The sequence below is a fragment of the Bubalus kerabau genome, chromosome 6 (genome assembly GCF_029407905.1).
Source record: "Bubalus kerabau isolate K-KA32 ecotype Philippines breed swamp buffalo chromosome 6, PCC_UOA_SB_1v2, whole genome shotgun sequence".
Taxonomy (NCBI): Eukaryota; Metazoa; Chordata; class Mammalia; order Artiodactyla; family Bovidae; genus Bubalus; species Bubalus kerabau.
The window spans coordinates 12,094,115-12,112,639 of record NC_073629.1 but is presented as its reverse complement, the minus strand read 5'-3'; the positions used below and the strand labels follow the sequence as shown (position 1 = coordinate 12,112,639).

General features: G+C 36.8%; 1 protein-coding gene across 1 annotated transcript; it reads left to right on the top strand.

The window, feature by feature from the left end:
- Nucleotides 1–5,377: 5,377 nt before the first annotated feature.
- On the top strand, nucleotides 5,378–6,328 carry LOC129655973 (olfactory receptor 10R2-like). The gene has a single exon (XM_055586773.1). It carries the CDS (start codon nucleotides 5,381–5,383, stop codon nucleotides 6,326–6,328), a length of 948 nt encoding a protein of 315 aa, XP_055442748.1. The 5' UTR covers nucleotides 5,378–5,380.
- The last annotated feature ends 12,197 nt before the right edge of the window (nucleotides 6,329–18,525 follow it).

Here is an 18,525-nt window from a genome sequence, read left to right as displayed (position 1 = left end):
AAACAAAAATTTAAGCAGACTATGAACTATATGAAAAAAACAGAAAGTATTTTTACTTAGGAGGTAATTGCCAGGGGCCGGCGAGAGGCACTCCACTCGTGACAAAGGTCATGAGGAAGGAGGCTCGGCATACGCAAAGGCGGGATGGAGCCTCAGGAGTCCCCCTGGGTATTGTCGAGCATCTACCCCCAAAAAGCCAGAGTCTGCCTACTTTATTGCTTTGTGCTCTCATCTCTGACTTTACTGGGGGCTGTCCCCCACCACCATCTCGGTCTCTCTGTCAAAGAGTTAACTTACAGCTCCAATTAATAAAGTTCCTGGGCAATTAGGAGTGTTTAAATCCAAACCCCTCAGATAGCTCTCTAACTCACCTGACAAGTTTACCCGGACTCCTACAGCTATGCATACGATTGTTTACAGTCTCCCAGCCTCGAGAGGCATGGGAAGCTTAAGATATTCAAATAGCTTAGAGCCTCTCAGAGAGTTAGAAACTGTCAGAATAAAACTAGTAAAAGATTTCATTGACAAGCCAATGCTTGCTGCCAAGTTTCCACATCCCCTGTATTGTATCCTTGAATGTGTATTAATTAATATAGTTGGTATGTAGAAAAAAATAAGTAGTGGCCTTGGTGTTAGCAACTTTAGACCCTTAAGGTAATAAATTCTTTCCTTTGTTGTAAACCCATTGCACCTCTGCCCTATAGGAATGCAATTTTATCTAACACCTTCGGAAGATGGCGCCAAACCTTAAAATAATTACTCTTAGAGAAAATAAGTCTTACGGTTGACAAACCTTTGTCAAGAGTCATAAAATGTTAATAGGTCTTCTGGCCAGAAGATGATGTAAATCACCTAAACCATTTGTATACGATAAATTTGCAGGAAAGAAACACTAGTTTTTGATAAGGATCAAAGACTGCTGACTTTGCATCCCCTATTATCCTCTATGTGTAACTTAGGGTATAAAAACCCCTGTTGAAAATAAAGCTATGGGCTTTGCTCACCAAAGCTTGGTTTCCCCATGTCATTCTTCTCAATTTCCAGCTGAGTCTCCATCTGGAGTGCGGAGGTCCTCTGCGACCATTTATTTGCCTGGGCTTCTAAGACCCACTCGAGAAGGTGTCTAAGGTGGGGCACCTTCTGCTATTCAAGAGGGCCCCTGCAGCCTCCATGGTCAGAGCTAACCTGGTGTCACAGGTTATATTGATTTTCCATGTAAACCAAGCTACTCAGCCTCTTTTCTCCATTGAATTTTCCTACTGAGCTATCCTCATTCTATTAATCTTTATATCTTTGATGAATATGTAAATAGTCACCGACGCCCTCTCCCCTTCGAATACCCTGGATCAGCCGGGACTGGACCTCGGCAGGCAATAGCTTTGCAAAGGGGATCAAGGTGATGTCAAGAGTACTAATTGAAATCACTACTAATTCATTTATGGACTGTTTCTTTTCTTTTCTTTCTTTCTTTCTTTTTTTTTTTTTTTTTGTGCTCATCAAGCCCTTATATTCCATATATTTAACTTATTTGAACATTGAACTCTGATTTTTTTGTTTTGTTTTCACTTTTAATTTTATATTGTATTATCATTGATTAATAATGTTGTGTTAGCTTCAGGTGTACAGCAAAGTGATTCAGTCATACACATACATATATCTCCTTTTTTTTTTTTCAAATTATTTTCCCATTTAGGTTATTACAGAGTAGTAAACATAGTTCTGGGAGAAGGCAATGCCACCCCACTCCAGTACTCTTGCTTGGAAAATCCCATGGGTGGAGGAGCCTGGTGGGCTGCAGTCCACGGGGTCGCTAAGAGTAGGACACGACTGAGAGACTTCACTTTCACTTTTCACTTTCATGCATTGGAGAAGAAAATGGCAACCCACTCCAGTGTTATTGCCTGGAGAATCCCAGGGACGGAGGAGCCTGGTGGGCTGCCATCTATGGGGTCCCACAGAGTCGGACATGACTGAAGCAACTTAGCAGCAAACATAGTTCTCTGTGCTATACAGTAGGTCCTTTTTCGTTGGGCTCTGTTTTGAGGATACATAGGGAAAAGTTTTAGTCTTTATTATTGAGTCTGTCAAATCTATCAGAGAAAAAATCAGGAAAAAAATAATTTGGATATAACATTCTGAATATTTTGTGAGGACACATGAAACAATCTTTAAATATATAAGAAAAAATAAACCCTCTTTAGACAGATTAGAGAAAGTTCAATAACTACTGACTTAAAAAGTGTAAAGAATGAGTGGGTCACAGATGAAGGCAAAAGGAAATTGGAGTCTGAGATCTCTCTCTCTCTCTCAGCATGACATCTTGAAATATGATGGCATACATGAAAAACTGTAAGTATATCAGTGTAATTCCAGTGTGTTATATATTTAAAGAATAAGGTTATAAATGTAGATATGGAAGATAATTATTTATCTTTTTAACCAAAGTAAGGGTATTAACTTTATCTTATCTTACAGGTGTCAAAGAGTGATTGAGCAAGATAATAGGTCAATTTACTTTTTCCACTTGTGAAGATAGCTTAATTACCCTATTTTCCTTTTTTTTTTTCCCCTTCTTTTCATCTTTCCAAAAGTTTTTTTTTTTTTTTGGGGGGGGGGGCTATAATATCTTTCTTTCCAAGATTACAACACTATCTTCTATTGGCCAACTATTTTATGCAGAATCTTAGAGCAGGTTAAGTATATCCAAATTTTTCCATAATAAATTATTCTCAAACTTCAATTCCCACATACATCCACAGGATGAGTTTGAAAAAGTAGATGACGATTGCAGAGGTTGGCAGGGGAGTGTCATGGAATAGCCATTGAATAATGTGGTGTGTCTTTCTTCTCAGAAACTCCATCTTGCTTTGGATAACTAGTCACTGTTCTTTCTGAGGATGATCTTATGAAAGAGAAAATACTCAAAGCAAAGAAACCAGGAAATTGAAAATAAAAAGATGGTATCTTAGGAAGAATAATAGAAGAGTCTTTGTTCTGATCAAAAGCACAGTGTGCATTTCTTATAAAGTTTACAGATAAGGCAATTCAAGAAGATATTCAAAGAATATCTAAAGCTTTTGATTTTAGTCCTATTTCAAAATTTTGCTAAATATTTGTCTATGCAGAAGATCAAATAATAATAGAAATAGTGTTATTCTTAAAAGACTTTGAAGTGAAAGTCGCTCAGTCATGTCCGACTCTTTGTGACCCTTTGGACTATACAGTCCATGGAATTCTCCAGACCAGAATACTGGAGTGGGTAGACTTTCCCTTCTCCAGGGGATCTTCCCAAACCAGGGATCAAACCCAGGTGTCCCACATTGCAGATGGAGTCTTTATGAGCTGAGCCACAAGGGAAGCCCTTAAAAGACTTTAAAGCTATCAATAAAGTGCTTTTAAAATTAAAATAGAGAAGTTTGGTTAAGCAGATAATGGAGAAAATCACTTGGTAATTAGAAAAGAAAATGAGACAACAACAATTTTTAATGTATGTTTTGTGTCTGCATTTAGATAACTATGTTAGATTTTTTATCCAAAATTTTTGAAGCAGAAGGTTAATATTGTATGCTAAATTAATATCAGTGGAACAAGTATAGAAAATCTATGAAATCAAATGCTATCTACCTTTTGAGTTTTGAAATAATTTAGAAAAGAAACTGAAATCATTGGTCATTTGTTGTTTCAACAATTTTTCAAGTAACTGGTATATACTAGACACCATGGTAAGTGTTGAGATGCATTTTCTGTCTCAGGCAAGTTATTATATTTGGAGATAAACATGAATATATAATACTAGTGACAAAGGAAGTAAGATTCTAGTGATTGCTAAGGAAATGCAGAGAAAGCTATAAAACATGATTAGGAAGTTGGAGGAAGGATCAATGAGCATGTGTTATTTTAGATGGGAATTTAAGGAAGTTCCTCAAAAGAAAAGAAGGAAAATGATAAATATAAAGCATGGACTATTTCCAGATGTAGGGGATGATATGAAAAATGACATGACTGTTAAAATTTTCTCAATGCCTAAATGCATTTTCTCAATGATAAGGTAAAGGAATATGTGGTGAAAGTTATGAGTGGAAAGGTACATTTGAGAAAAATGAAAGACAAAATACAGTTGCTTTAACTTTTTTGATAATTGCAAATTATTGAGCTTATTAATGGGATAGAATTTGTCCTATTGAAAGAAAACTGTATTGCTATTGTGGAAGCTGGCTTAGAGTGGGACCAGGTGGAATCCTGGGAGCTCATTCATAAAGCTCTAAGTAATAGTTCAGGTAAGAGCTGATTTCTAGCAGAGGGAAAGAAATGGATCCTAGAAGTATTGCAGATCAAAACAAATTGGAAGATGAGAATTTTCAAGTGTTTAATTATTCCTTAGAAATTTACAATGGATGACTAAGAGATTTTGAAAAGTTTTGTTGGGATAGAGAATCCAGATAAAGGAACAGATTTAAGTTTGAAGTGGGAGAGGATAAGGATGTTTTAATTTGAAAAAAACAATAATCTAATACCAGCAATAAGAACTGTATCAGAAGCCTTAGGGAATGTATCTGAGCCTCCCTGCTTAAGAATTTAGAGACAGAACTGGGACCAATAGACTGTTGGGTTTCCAAATCAGGTATATCAAGGTTAAGATATATAACCAAGTGGGCAACCAATGAATACTGAAGCAAAACTTAATTATTCTAGCCACTCATTTTCTGTAAGAGGAAATCAAGCTTAATGTCCTATAAGAGTAAGAAGCAAAATTATGAAACTAGTTCCAAGACAGCATCTGTAGTTCTAATCCAAATTAATTGTAATGAAAACTGCATGAAAATGGGGTATGTGATTAGCAATGAAAGGAAACTCTATTCTAAGGACAAGCAACACAAAACAGTTCAATAGATATTGCCCTAGATGAGGAATGTATTAAAAGAAAATGGGAAGTAGATTTTCAGATATTGGTGCTATTGTTTATAGAATACATGTGTCAGTAATATGAATGAAACTATGATCACTTGTAATAATAATTATTATAGATAAAGAATATTTAAGAATTAAATTATATAAAAAAAAGACCTAAACAGAGACTATATATGTTTGCAAGTTGGGACTATGTAAGTCTTCAAAGCCTGAGGAATAGGCTTTATTTGAGCTAGCATCTGTACATTATATGTAAACACGTGTCCCCAGGTTCGCTGCTAAAATCTTTAGCAGAAAGTTATCACTGTGGGTGCATATTAATTTAGGATAATATTTGGCCACTTTGAAATCCTGTTGTTTCTCTTTCATACCCAGAATGGCTACTTTATGAAGGGTAAGTTTCCTTGATTTCTCACCTCCAGTGGTCTATGGACTTGATCATATTGACTTTATTCTGTAGGATCAACTCTCCATGGCTAATTCCTCCTGTGTTACTGAGTTCCTCCTGCTGGGCTTCTCCAGCCTTGGGGAATTGCAGCTTGTCCTTTTTATGATTTTTCTCTGCCTCTATTTGATCATCTTGAGTGGAAACATCACCATCATCTCAGTCATCTGCTTGGATCACAGCCTCCACACGCCCATGTACTTCTTTTTATGCGTCCTTTCTACCTCTGAGATCTTCTACACAATTGTCATCCTGCCTAAGATGCTTATCAATCTGCTCTCTGTGTTCAGGACACTGTCCTTTGTGAGTTGTGCTTCACAAATGTACTTCTTTCTTGGTTTTGCTGTCACCAATTGCCTGCTTCTGGGAGTGATGGGCTATGATCGCTATGCTGCCATCTGTCAGCCTTTGCACTACCCCATTCTCATGAGCTGGAGGGTATGTGGGCAACTAATATCAACTTGCATTGTTAGTGGTTTCCTAATATCTCTGTTGGGAACAACTTTGGTCTTTAGCCTCCCTTTCTGTGGCTCCAACAAGGTCAACCATTACTTTTGTGATATTTCACCAGTCATTCATCTTGCCTATGCTGGAAGTTACATTAATGAACTCGTCATCTTTATCTGTGGAGTCTTAGTGCTTATTGTGCCCTTGATCTTCATCTGCATCTCTTATGGATTTATTGTCTCCACTATCTTGAAGATACCATCAGTTGAAGGCAAGCGAAAAGCATTCTCCACCTGTGTCTCTCATCTCATTGTGGTCATCATCCACTATGGCTGTGCTTCTTTTGTCTACCTGAGACCCTCAGCCAAACATATTAATACATCAGGCAAAGACAGGCTGGTGACAGTGACCTATACCATCATCACCCCACTGTTAAACCCTGTGGTATACAGCCTCAGGAACAAAGATGTACAGCTGGCCATTCGGAAAATGATTGTGAAGAAGGGGTTTTCTACTAAGACTTTATAATTAAAACACTTTTCAAACAGTACACACACATTTAGGGCAAATGTATCAGTAACTGTTTAAGTCATAAAAGTTTCTAATCTATTTATCTGTATAACTGTATAGCCTTGGATGAGTTTGATATTGTGGGGCCTTAATGTTCTTTTATGTAAAGCAGTCTTGGTACATGTTTATCTCAAGGTTATTGCAAAGATTAAGGGAGATAGCAAAGTATCTGTCACTAAAACATAACTTTCCTACTCTTCTTTTCCCAGATTTATGGTTCTCAAAACTGTCTTAACAGCCATTATCTCTTGCCCTATGTTTGGCTTGTTTGCCAAAAATCTTTATGGTCATTTTGTTAAGGATTGTGTCCAGTTTATAATGAGGTGCTTGGGCCAGAAGGTACTTTGGATCTAGGACTGTGACATGATGTGGTAAAATGTTACTGTACTAGTAATTAGAAGATTTTAGGTTGACACTGGTGAGGTCATGACTTTCGTATAGCTATAGTTGTTTTCTGAATCTAAAAAATATAGAAAATAGGGATAATATGATTTTCTTTTTTTTTAACCTCACTAAGCCTTTTTTTTTTCATCTAATGGATAAGATTTTTTTAAAGCATATGTAATATGTAAAGCTGCACAGAATATAAGCCTCTATTAACATATTAAACAAGCCTTTATACATTTCTCCAAGGACCTTTTATTTCCTCGACTCTGAAGAAATAGTGTTTCTCAATGCCTTTTTTGATCACTCCTTTGAACCACTACTTATGCGATTAAAAGATATGCCATATAAATGAACAAGAAATAATAACCAGCCAATCCTGCCTCAGGCTGAAAAGATGTCTCTGTGTTCTTTACACTAAATTCATTAAGAAGAAGAGCTCCTAGTTTCAAATTTGCCATCTGAATGTATAAGACCGTGAACGCCTTGGGTATTTACCTCGTCCTACCTCTCACCTGCCCAGAAATCCCTATCATCAGCATCTCCAGGGAAACCAGCCTGCCCTGAATGGGTATCACAGAATGTACATCCCTGTTGTTTTCAGCTCTCATGGTCATTTCCCCACAATTAACCTTACGTTTGTCTCTTTGTGATTTTTGTACTTTCTGTCTCTTGCGTCACACAGTAGGGTTAATCTTGGTTAGCAGGTGTTTGAGACAGCTATGATGATAATCTGATCCTTTCCCATCACTCATGTGACCTGAATTTCAGACACATTCAGCAATTTGTGTCCAGTCCTCTCTACATGCTGCTACTTACCAATATTATTTTAAAGCTTAATGATTAAAACTGAAGTTCACATTTCATGTATGACCTCCATTTACAGGGTAAAATGTAACTGTATTCTATTAATTTTGTTTAGATTGTTAAATCAAAGGGTAAAAAATTGTCAATAATGCTATCATATTTTTAATTTACTACCTCTATTCACATTTTTGTCTTCCAGTTTTCAGTTTTTGGATTAATGCTTTTTGTATTATGTTCATTCTTACTAGTTAAATAATTAAGGCATTTTCAATTACTATATTACAACATTGGTCAATTTATTCTGTGGTTTTATTCTTCCTGAGTTTGAAATTGTCATTTATTACACAAATTTTTTTTAGGAATGGAATATTTACTTATTATAGATAATTCCTTGCTGATATTTAAAAGTCTTCTATTAATTATTTATAGTTTTTTTGTATTAGTGAGAGAATGTGATTGATATGTTCAATTTTTAGAATTTATTGAATTTTTATTATTGGTTTCTTCCAAATTATTCCTGATGAAAAATTTCATTTATATTTTAATAGGCCCATTTTTAATAGGCTAAATATAGATGTTATTTTAATGTTGTTAATCAAACTATTTTAGTATGTGATCTCATTATTTGTTTTGTGTATATGTGGCCTGTCATGGTTTAGTGGTACTGAAGCCAAGTACTTTAGTGCATCTGTATTTATTAGCTTTTGAATATTATATTTCTAGCAGTACTGACTTAATAATTTCGTCATGGAATCTATTTTTTAAAATTATAGGTAAACCCTTTGGGATTGAACATATATATTCTACCCCTGAAAGTGAAAAGAAAGTGAAAGTTGCTTAGTCATGTCCAACTCTTTGTGACCCTATGGACTATACAGTCTGTGGAATTCTCCAGTCCAGAATACAGGAGTGGGTAGTCATTCCCTTCTTTAGGGTATCTTCCCGACCCAGGGATTGAACCCAGATCTCCTGCATTGCAGGTGTATTCTTTACTAGCTGAGGCACAGGAGAAGCCCAAGAATACTGTAGTGGGTTGCCTATTCCTTCTCCAGTGGACCTTTCCAACCAAGGAATCAAACAGGGATCTCCTGCGTTACAGGCGGATTGCTTACCAACTGAGCTACCAGGGGAGCCCAATATTCTACACCTGCTGCTGCTGCTGCTAAGTCGCTTCAGTCGTGTCGGACTCTGTGCAACCCCATAGATGGCAGCCCACCAGGCTCCCCCATCCCTGGGATTCTCCAGGCAAGAACACTGGAGTGGGTTGCCATTTCCTGCTCCAATGCATGAAAGTGAAGTCGCTCAGTCGTGTCCGACTCTTAGTGACCCCATGGACTGCAGCACGCCAGGCTCCTCCATCCATGGGATTTTCCAGGCAAGAGTACTGGAGTGGAGTGCCATTGCCTTCTCCATTATACCCCTAGACTTACCAAAATTATAGCAGGAGTAATACACACACACACACACACACACATACTCATAAGTCAAAATGGAAGGATAACACACAGAAGATATTAAAGAAATATATAGAAGCAAAAAAAAAAAAAAAAAAAAGAGTTCCAAGAAGAAGAAAGAGTGCTGAAAATAGACTGACACAAGGCGCAAAATCAACTAAAAGCAACCAATTCACAGCACAGAACTGTGTCTGACCATCATCTTCACAACTGAGATTCTCTTCTGGTGGCTCAGACCGTAAAGAACCTGCCTGCAATGCTGATGATGCGGGTTTGTTCCCTGGGTCAGGAAATTCCCAGAAGCGAATGGGTACCCACTCCAGTATTCTTGCTGGATAATCCCAAGGACAGAGGAGCCTGGTGAGCTTACAGTCCATGGGGTTGCAAAGAGCTGGACATGACTGAAGCGACTAACACTTTCACTTCACGTCAAGGAACACAGATTCTCAACCAGAGCTTCTCCAATCATCTACCATGAGGGACCAGTTAGTTTTATTTTTCCATTTGATTATAAGCCAATACTTCAGCAAAATGCAATAAAAATGAACAATTATAAAAATGAAATGAAAAAATATTTTTTTTTTAATTATTCTCTTCTTCAAGAGGTGTGTCCACTGATTAGATGCTTCAATAATATAAAATTCTATAAAACTTGCTTAATGCTGCTAAGTCGCTTCAGTCGTGTCCGACTCTGTGCAACCTCGTAGATGGCAGCCCACCAGGCTCCCCCGTCCCTGGGATTCTCCAGGCAAGAACACTGGAGTGGGTTGCCATTTCCTTCTCCAATGCATGAAAGTGAAAAGCGAAGTTACTCAGTCGTGCCTGACTCTTCACGACTCCATGGATTGCAGCCTACCAGGCTCCTCCATCCATGGGATTTTCCAGGGAAGAGTACTGGAGTGGGTTGCCATTGCCTTCTCCCCAGAATGCTGCTGCTGCTGCTACGTTGCTTAATACTCACATTCAATTCATATACCCATTTTAGAGCTCATAGATTGGCACTGGACAGCAGACTGTCATTTGAGTAGCATGGCTTTATATTTCTTGGTAGTAGGAGTGGAGTTTTTGTTTTATGGCAGTTAAATTAGGGGACTTCTGGACTAGAGATAGAAGGCAGATCTGGGGCAAATCTGAGGAGCTATACTGAACACAGAGGCTTGGATGTGAGTGCTCTTGTAACCTGGAGCATACCCAGATGATTTCCCATGCTCAAATCCCAGAAGACTGACAGCCAGTCTTAAACAGTTCCATTAAGAAACAGAAGAATATCTTTCTGCAGGAGGTGCCTGGAAGTTAGAGGTTACCTCAACTCAATAGGTAACATTTCTCTGCCTGACTCTCCTATAATGGAGGCCATCAGTTCACAACGAACACCCAAATACAGAGAGCTTCTAATCACACTCTTTATTGCCTTAGTCTGGAATGCATGTGAACAACCAAGGGTTGTCAGACACTTGAAGAAGACTTGATCAAAACGTAAAACAAACAGTTCTCTGAAAGAAAGAAAAAACAAACAAACAGAAAATACATAGAACAGAAAATATTAACATTAATATCCTCACTTAAAATAAATCGTATTCATGAAAGAACATTATAATTGCCTTTTTATGGAAACAAAACACCTTGGCAGAAAGGTGTACAAATCATAATTTGTATGTCAATAAATTATCACAAAGTGAACATAAATGGGTCAAAAGTATGGTTTTACTAACATCTCATTACGCTTTCCTTCTTCTCCAGCAGAAAAAAAAAAACAAAAAACACTGTAACTTTTCATATCATGCATTAGTATTTGCCTGGTCACAAACTTTGTAACAACAGAATTCTAGAAAATATATTCTCTAGAATTATTTTTATCTTTTTCTCTGTTTTTTTTCACTCTATTCACATCTACTATTTCCAGCATGTTTAGTCAGTCTTTTCCTCCAGGTTTAAATTCATTGATGAAATAAATGGTTTTTCTTTCATTTCTAGGTGCTTCCTAATGTTCCTGTTTCCACAAACATCTGTTTTTCCAACCACACATAACAAAATTATTTTGAATTCTGATCTTTGTTGTTACTTCACATCTTTTATCACTTCTTATTTTATTTTTTTAGCTTATTTTGAAATAGTTAGTTTTCACCTATTTTATGAGTAGTCTTTCAGGCTTTTGCAGGTTGTATTCCCTGGGAATTGGAGAAGGAAATGGCAGCCCACTCCAGTGTTCTTGCCTGGAGAATCCCAGGGACGGGGGAGCCTGGTGGGCTGCCGTCTATGGGGTCGCACAGAGTCGGACACGACTGAAGTGACTTAGCATTCTCTGGGAAGCATACTCTAAGACCCCTTGGAATGTAGAATATGTATTTAAAAGTGCTTGGAATTAACACCTGTGGAATGAGAGGAATGTACTAGGCAGGGAGAAAAGCCAAGCTAAAGGCATTCCTAGTGTCAGTATCGGGGCTACCCTGGTGGCTCAGAGGTTAAAGCGTCTGCCTCCAATGCGGGAGACCCAGGTTTGATCCCCGGGTCGGGAACATCCCCTCGAGCATGAAATGGCAACCCACTCCAGTATTCTTGCCTGGAGGATCCTATGGACAGAGGAGCCTGGTAGGCTACAGTCCAAGGGGTCGCAAAGAGTCGGACACGACTGAGCTCACTCAGTGTCAGTATCAGCTGATCTGATGGTGAGCTCTGTAGAGGTGTCCTGGGTTGGGCCAATATGGCCAAGAGTTTATAAAACTGATAATCAATGTTTGAGGGTGGGTGGCTGCTACAGAAAGGATGGTTATTTGGTTGAGGTGTCTATGTTGCTGTCAAAAAGTCTGGAGAGGCAGACAGCTGAAGCCTGCCTACTTACAGCACTGCCATCAGCTGGGGCAACAAATCCTTTATTTGAAATAGAATCTGCACAGTGCAGCTTGGTTTTCGCTACAAAGGCACAGTTATTTCCTGTAGCAATGTTGTTTTGCTTGGCGTTTTTCCTGTAATAACTTTATATGGGATCTGAACATACTCTTTTTCTGGATTCACGTTTCTGTGAAACTGATTTTCTTGTACTCTAAGAACTGGAGGCGGGTATTCCTACTTTTGTAACGGTAGGGCTCCCTCTTGTGTTGTCATTAGGATGTATTTAACTATTTTTTTCAATTTATTTTTTAATTGGAGGAAATCACTTTACAATGTTATGATGTTTCTGCCATACAACAAAGCAAATCAGCCATATATCACCTCCCTGTTGAGACTGCCTCATCCCTCTAGACGAATGGAGAAAGTAGCATAGATCTATATACATTACCATGTGTAAAATAGATTGTGGATGAGAAGTTGCTCTATAATACAGGAAACCCAGCCAGGTGATCTGTGATGATCTAGAAGGGTATATTTAACTCTTAACTGGAAACTATGATTTTCTTTTTTTAGCTGATTTTCTCTGATTGGTCAATTGATTTTTAAGCTGTTACCTTTGGATGTTGTTTTTTTTTTTTTTTTTCTCCTGATATTAGGACTGTCAGAAAAAGTTCTTTTTCTTTACTTTCTCTTGTATAATTTTTAATAACATTCTTTGAGTTCCTTGAATATATTTTGATGATTTGCTTTTTGTAATGTTGCTTTGGGGGGAAAGTCTCAATTTGCCTTTTATATTTACATTTTTGTTCATCTTACTTTTAAATTAAAGAATAATTTATGTAAATAAAATTAAGATATTCTAAGTGCAAGTTATTTGTGAGTTTCTACAAATACGTTCACTCATTTAACCATCACAGCAATCAAGAAATAAAGTAATTTTGTCACCCGCAGATTATTTTATGCCACTTTCTAGTTGATTCCCTACCTTGAGATAACACAGGGTTGACTTTTTTCCAATTGTACTGAAGTATATTGACATATGAGATATGTAAGTTTATAGTGTACAAAATGATAATTTAGTACACTTACATATTATGAAATGAATACCATACTAAAGTCAGTTAACACTTCCATTATCTCAAGTAATAGCCTTTGTGAGTATATGTGTGTGTGTGTGTGTGTGTGTGTGTTGAGAACATTTAAGATACACTTTCTCAGTAATTTTCAAGTATACAATATAGATGTTAACTATAGTCACCATTTTGTGCATTATATCCCCAGAAGCTATTCATGTTCTTGTAACTGAATATTTGTACTCTTTGACTAGTATTTCCCATTCCACTCTCTATTTCTGTGCATCCAGCCTTTTAGAGTCCACATAAAAGTGAGAGCATATAGCATTTTTCTTTCCCTGTCTGACCTATTTTACTCAGCATAGTATATTCAAGGTCCATTCAAGTTGTTACAAGAAGTGATTTCGTCTTTATCATCACTGAATAGTATTCCATTATGTATATAAATAATCTATACATAAGATATATATATATAGTCACAATACTTTGTTCTTTTTATTGCTTTGTAGGATTCCCTTACAGAAGAAACACATTTACTCATTTATTTGTTGATATGCGTTTAATTTGTTGGCAATTGTTTGTTATTATGAATAAACCTGCCATAAACATATTTTGTCAAAGACCTTTGTGGACATTGATTTTCATTCCTCTCTCTTACATGTCTAGGTAGACATATTTAACTCTAGAAGATGTTGCCCAAATGCTTTCTAAAGTGAGTGTGCCAGATAAAACCTCATCAATTACTTCATATGTTTTCCAACTACTGGTACTACCAGTTGTTGTTGTTGTTGTTTTTAATTAGTCATCCTATTAGGGTAAGTAGTGGAATCTTACTTCATTATATCTTGTATTAACCTGATATCAAATTATGTTGGACAATTATTTTTTACTGGCTATTCATGTATCTTTTGGGAGTTTCACAGGTGGCACTAGTGGTAAAGATCTACCTGTCAAAGCAGGAGACACAGGAGATGTGAGTTCGATCCCTTGATCAGGAAGATCCCTTGGAGTAGGAAATGGCAACCTATGCCAGTATTCTTGCCTGGAAAATTCCGTGGACAGAGGAGCCTAGCAGGCTGAAGTCCAAGGGGTTGCAAAGAGTTGAACACAACCAAGCAACTGACCAGATACCTTTCAAGTGAATTGTTCTAGTCTTCTGCTCATTTTAATAAAACTGTTTTTAAATTGTTGAACTCCAGTAGCTTTTTGTATGTATTGAATAGCTTAAAATTGTTTTTAAGATATGTATTGTGAATATTGTTCCCAGGTTTGTAGTCTGCATGTCTATTTTCTCAGTAGTGTCTTCTAATGAGAGTGAGCTTTTAGTTTTGTTTAAATTTACATTTTTCCCTCTTTTATGTTTAATGCTTTTTGTGTCTTATCTAAGAAACAATTTTTTTTTTAAGAAACAATTTCTTAAACCAAGATTAAAAAAAAAAAACTTCCCTTACATTTTGTTTTAGAAGTTTTATACCCTTAATTTTTATTTATTTTTTAATATAAATTTATTTATTTTAATTGGAGGTTAATTACTTTACAATATTATATTGGTTTTGCCATACATCAACATGAATCAGCCACAGGTATACAAGTATTCCCCATCCCAAAACCCCTCCCTCCTCCCTCCCCGTACCATCCCTCTGGGTCGTCCCAGTGCACCAGCCCCAAACAACCATTATCATGCATCGAATTTGGACTGGCGATTCATTTCATATACGATTTTTTTAATTTAAATTTATTTATTTTAATTAGAGGCTAATTACTTTACAATATTGCATTGGTTTTGCCATATATCAACATGAATCCACCATGGGTGTACACGTGTTCCCCATCCTGAACCCCCTCTCTCCTCCCTCCCCATGCCATCCCTCTGGGTCATCCTAGTGCAACAGCCCCAAGCATCCTGTATCCTGCATCCAACCTGGACTGCTGATTAGTTTCTTATATGATATTATACATGTTTCAATGCCATTCTCCCAAATCATCCTCCCCCCTCCCTCTCCCACAGAGTCCAAAAGACTGTTCTATACATCTGTGTCTCTTTTGCTGTCTCACATACAAGGTTGTCATTACCATCTTTCTAAATTCCATGTATGTGCGTTAGTATACTGTATTGGTGTTTTTCTTTCTGGCTTACTTCACTCTGTATAATAGGCTCCAGTTTCATCCACCTCATTAGAACTGATTGAAATGTATTATTTTTAACGGCTGAGTAATATTCCATTGTGCATATGTACCACAGCTTTCTTATCCATTCTTCTGCTGATGGACATCTAGGTTGCTTCCACGCCCTGGCTATTATAAACAGTGCTGCGATGAACATTGGGGTACACATGTCTCTTTCAATTCTGGTTTCCTGGGTGTGTATGCCCAGCAGTGGGATTGCTGGGTCGTATGGCAGTTCTATTTCCAGTTTTTTAAGGAATCTCCACACTGTTCTCCATAGTGGCTGTACTAGTTTGCATTCCCACTAAGAGTGTAAGAGGGTTCCCTTTTCTCCACACCCTCTCCAGCATTTATTACTTGTAGACTTTAGGATCGCAGCCATTCTGACTGGCATGAAATGGTACCTCATTGTGGTTTTGATTTGCATTTCTCTGATAATGAGTGATGTTGAGCATCTTTTCATGTGTTTGTTATCCATCTGTATGTCTTCTTTGGAGAAATGTCTATTTAGATCTTTGGCCCATTTTTTGATTGGGTCATGTATTTTTCGATTGGGTCATGTATTTTTCTGGAAATGAACTGCAGAAGTTGCTTGTATATTTTTGAGATTAGTCCTTTGTCAGTTTCTTAATTTGCTATAATTTTCTCCCATTCTGAAGGCTGTCTTTTCACCTTGCTTATAGTTTCTTTCGTTGTGCAGAAGCTTTTAATTTTAATTAGATCCCATTTGTTTATTTTTGCTTTTATTTCCAATATTCTGGGAGGTGGGTCATAGAGGATCCTGCTGTGATTTATGTCAGAGAGTGTTTTGCCCATGTTCTCCTCTAAGACTTTTATAGTTTCTGGTCTTATGTTTAGATCTTTAATCCATTTTTAGTTTATTTTTATGTATGGTGTTATAAAGTGTTCTAGTTTCATTCTTTTACAAGTGGTTGACCAGTTTTCCCAACACCACTTGTTAAAGAGATTGTCTTTTCTCCATTGTATATTCTCCTTTTTCAAAGATAAGGTGTCCACAGGTTCATGGGTTTATCTCTGGGCTTTCTATTTTGTTCCATTGATCTATATTTCTGTCTTTATGCCAGTACATACTGTCTTGATGACTGTGGCTTTGTAGTAGAGCCTGAAGTCAGGCAGGTTGAGTCCTCCAGTTCCATTCTTTTTTCTCAAGATTGCTTTGGCTATTCGAGGTTTTTTTGTTATTTCCATGCAAATTGTGAAATTATTTGTTCTAGCTCTGTGAAAAATACCGTTGGTAGCTTGATACGGATTGCATTGAATCTATAAATTGCTTTGGGTGGTATACTCATTTTCACTATATTGATTCTTCCAATCCATGAACATGGTATATTTCTCCATCTATTAGTGTCCTCTTTGATTTCTTTCACCAGTGTTTTATAGTTTTCTATTTTTCTGTCTTTAGTTTCTTTAGGTAGATATATTCCTAAGTATTTTATTCTTTTCATTGCAATGGTAAATGGGCTTGTTTCTTTCATTTCTCTTTCTATTTTCTCATTATTAGTGTATAGGAATGCAAGGGATTTCTGTGTGTTGATTTTATATATTGCAACTTTACTATATTCATTGATTAGCTCTAGTAATTTTCTGATAGAGTCTTTAGGGTTTTCTATGTAGAGGATCATGTCATCTGCAAACAGTGAGAGTTTTACTTCTTCTTTTCCAATTTGGATTCCTTTTATTTCTTTTTCTGTTCTGATTGCTGTGGCCAAAACTTCCAAAACTATGTTGAATAGTAGTGGTAAAAGTGGGCACCCTTGTCTTGTTCCTGACTTTAGGGGAAATGCTTTCAATATTTCACCATTGAGGATAATGTTTGCTGTGGGTTTGTCATATATAGCTTTTATTATTTTGAGGTATGTTCCTTCACTTCCTGCTTTCTGGAGAGTTTTTATCATAAATGGATGTTAAGTTTTGTCAAAGGTTTTCTCTGCATCTATTGAGATAATCATATGGCTTTTATTTTTCAATTTGTTAATGTGGTGTATTACACTGATTGATTTGCAGATATTAAAGAATCCTTGCATCCCTGGGATAAAGTCCACTTGGTCATGATGTATGATCTTTTTAATGTGTTGTTGGATTCTGATTGCTAGAATTTTGTTAAGGATTTTTGCATCTGTGTTCATCAGTGATATTGGCCTGTAGTTTTCTTTTTTTGTGGCATCTTTGTCAGGTTTTGGTATTAGGGTGATGGTGGCCTCATAGAATGAGTTTGGAAGTTTACCTTCCTCTGCCATTTTCTGGAAGAGTTTGAGTAGGATAGGTGTTAACTCTTCTCTAAATTTTTGGTAGAATTCAGCCGTGAAGCCATCTGGACCTGGGCTTTTGTTTGCTGGAAGATTTCTGATTACAGTTTCAATTTCTGTGCTTGTGATGGGTCTGTTAAGATTTTCTATTTCTTCCTGGTTCAGTTTTGGAAAGTTGTACTTTTCTAAGAATTTGTCCATTTCTTCCACGTTGTCCATTTTATTGGCATATAATTGTTGATAGTAGTCTCTTATGATCCTTTGTATTTCTGTGTTGTCTGTTGTGATCTCTCCATTTTCATTTCTAATTTTATTGATTTGATTTTTCTCCTTTTGTTTCTTGATGAGTCTGGCTAATGGTTTGTCAGTTGTATTTATCCTTTCAAAGAACCATCTTTTGGCTTTGTTGATTTTTGCTATGGTCTCGTTTGTTTCTTTTGCATTTATTTCTTCCCTAATTTTTAAGATTTCTTTCCTTCTACTAACCCTGGGGTTCTTCATTTCTTCCTTTTCTAGTTGCTTTAGGTGTAGAGTTAGGTTATTTATTTGACTTTTTTCTTGTTTCTTGAGGTATGCCTGTATTGCTATGAACTTTCCCCTTAGCACTGCTTTTACAGTGTCCCACAGGTTTTGGGTTGTTGTGTTTTCATTTTCATTCGTTTCTATGCAAATTTTTATTTCTTCTGTGATTTGTTGGTTATTCAGCAGCGTGTTGTTCAGCCGCCATATGTTGGAATTTTTAATAGTTTTTCTCCTGTAATTGAGATCTAATCTTACTGCATTGTGGTCAGAAAAGATGCTTGGAATGAATTCAATTTTTTTGAATTTACCAAGGCTAGATTTATGGCCCAGGATGTGATCTATCCTGGAGAAGGTTCTGTGTGCACTTGAGAAAAAGGTGAAATTCATTGTTTTGGGATGAAATGCCCTATAGATATCAATTAGGTCTAACTGATCTATTGTATCTTTTAAAGTTTGTGTTTCCTTGTTAATGTTCTGTTTAGTTGATCTATCCATAGGTGTGAGTGGGGTATTAAAGTCTCCCACTATTATTGTGTTATTGTTAATTTCCCCTTTCATTCATATTAGCATTTGTCTTACATATTGTGGTGCTCTTATGCTGGGTGCATATATATTTATAATTGTTATATCTTCTTCTTGGATTGATCCTTTGA

Excerpts from the sequence above, each read along its gene's own strand:
- LOC129655973 (XM_055586773.1), top strand. The coding sequence starts at position 5,381 with ATGGCTAATTCCTCCTGTGTTACTGAGTTCCTCCTGCTGGGCTTCTCC.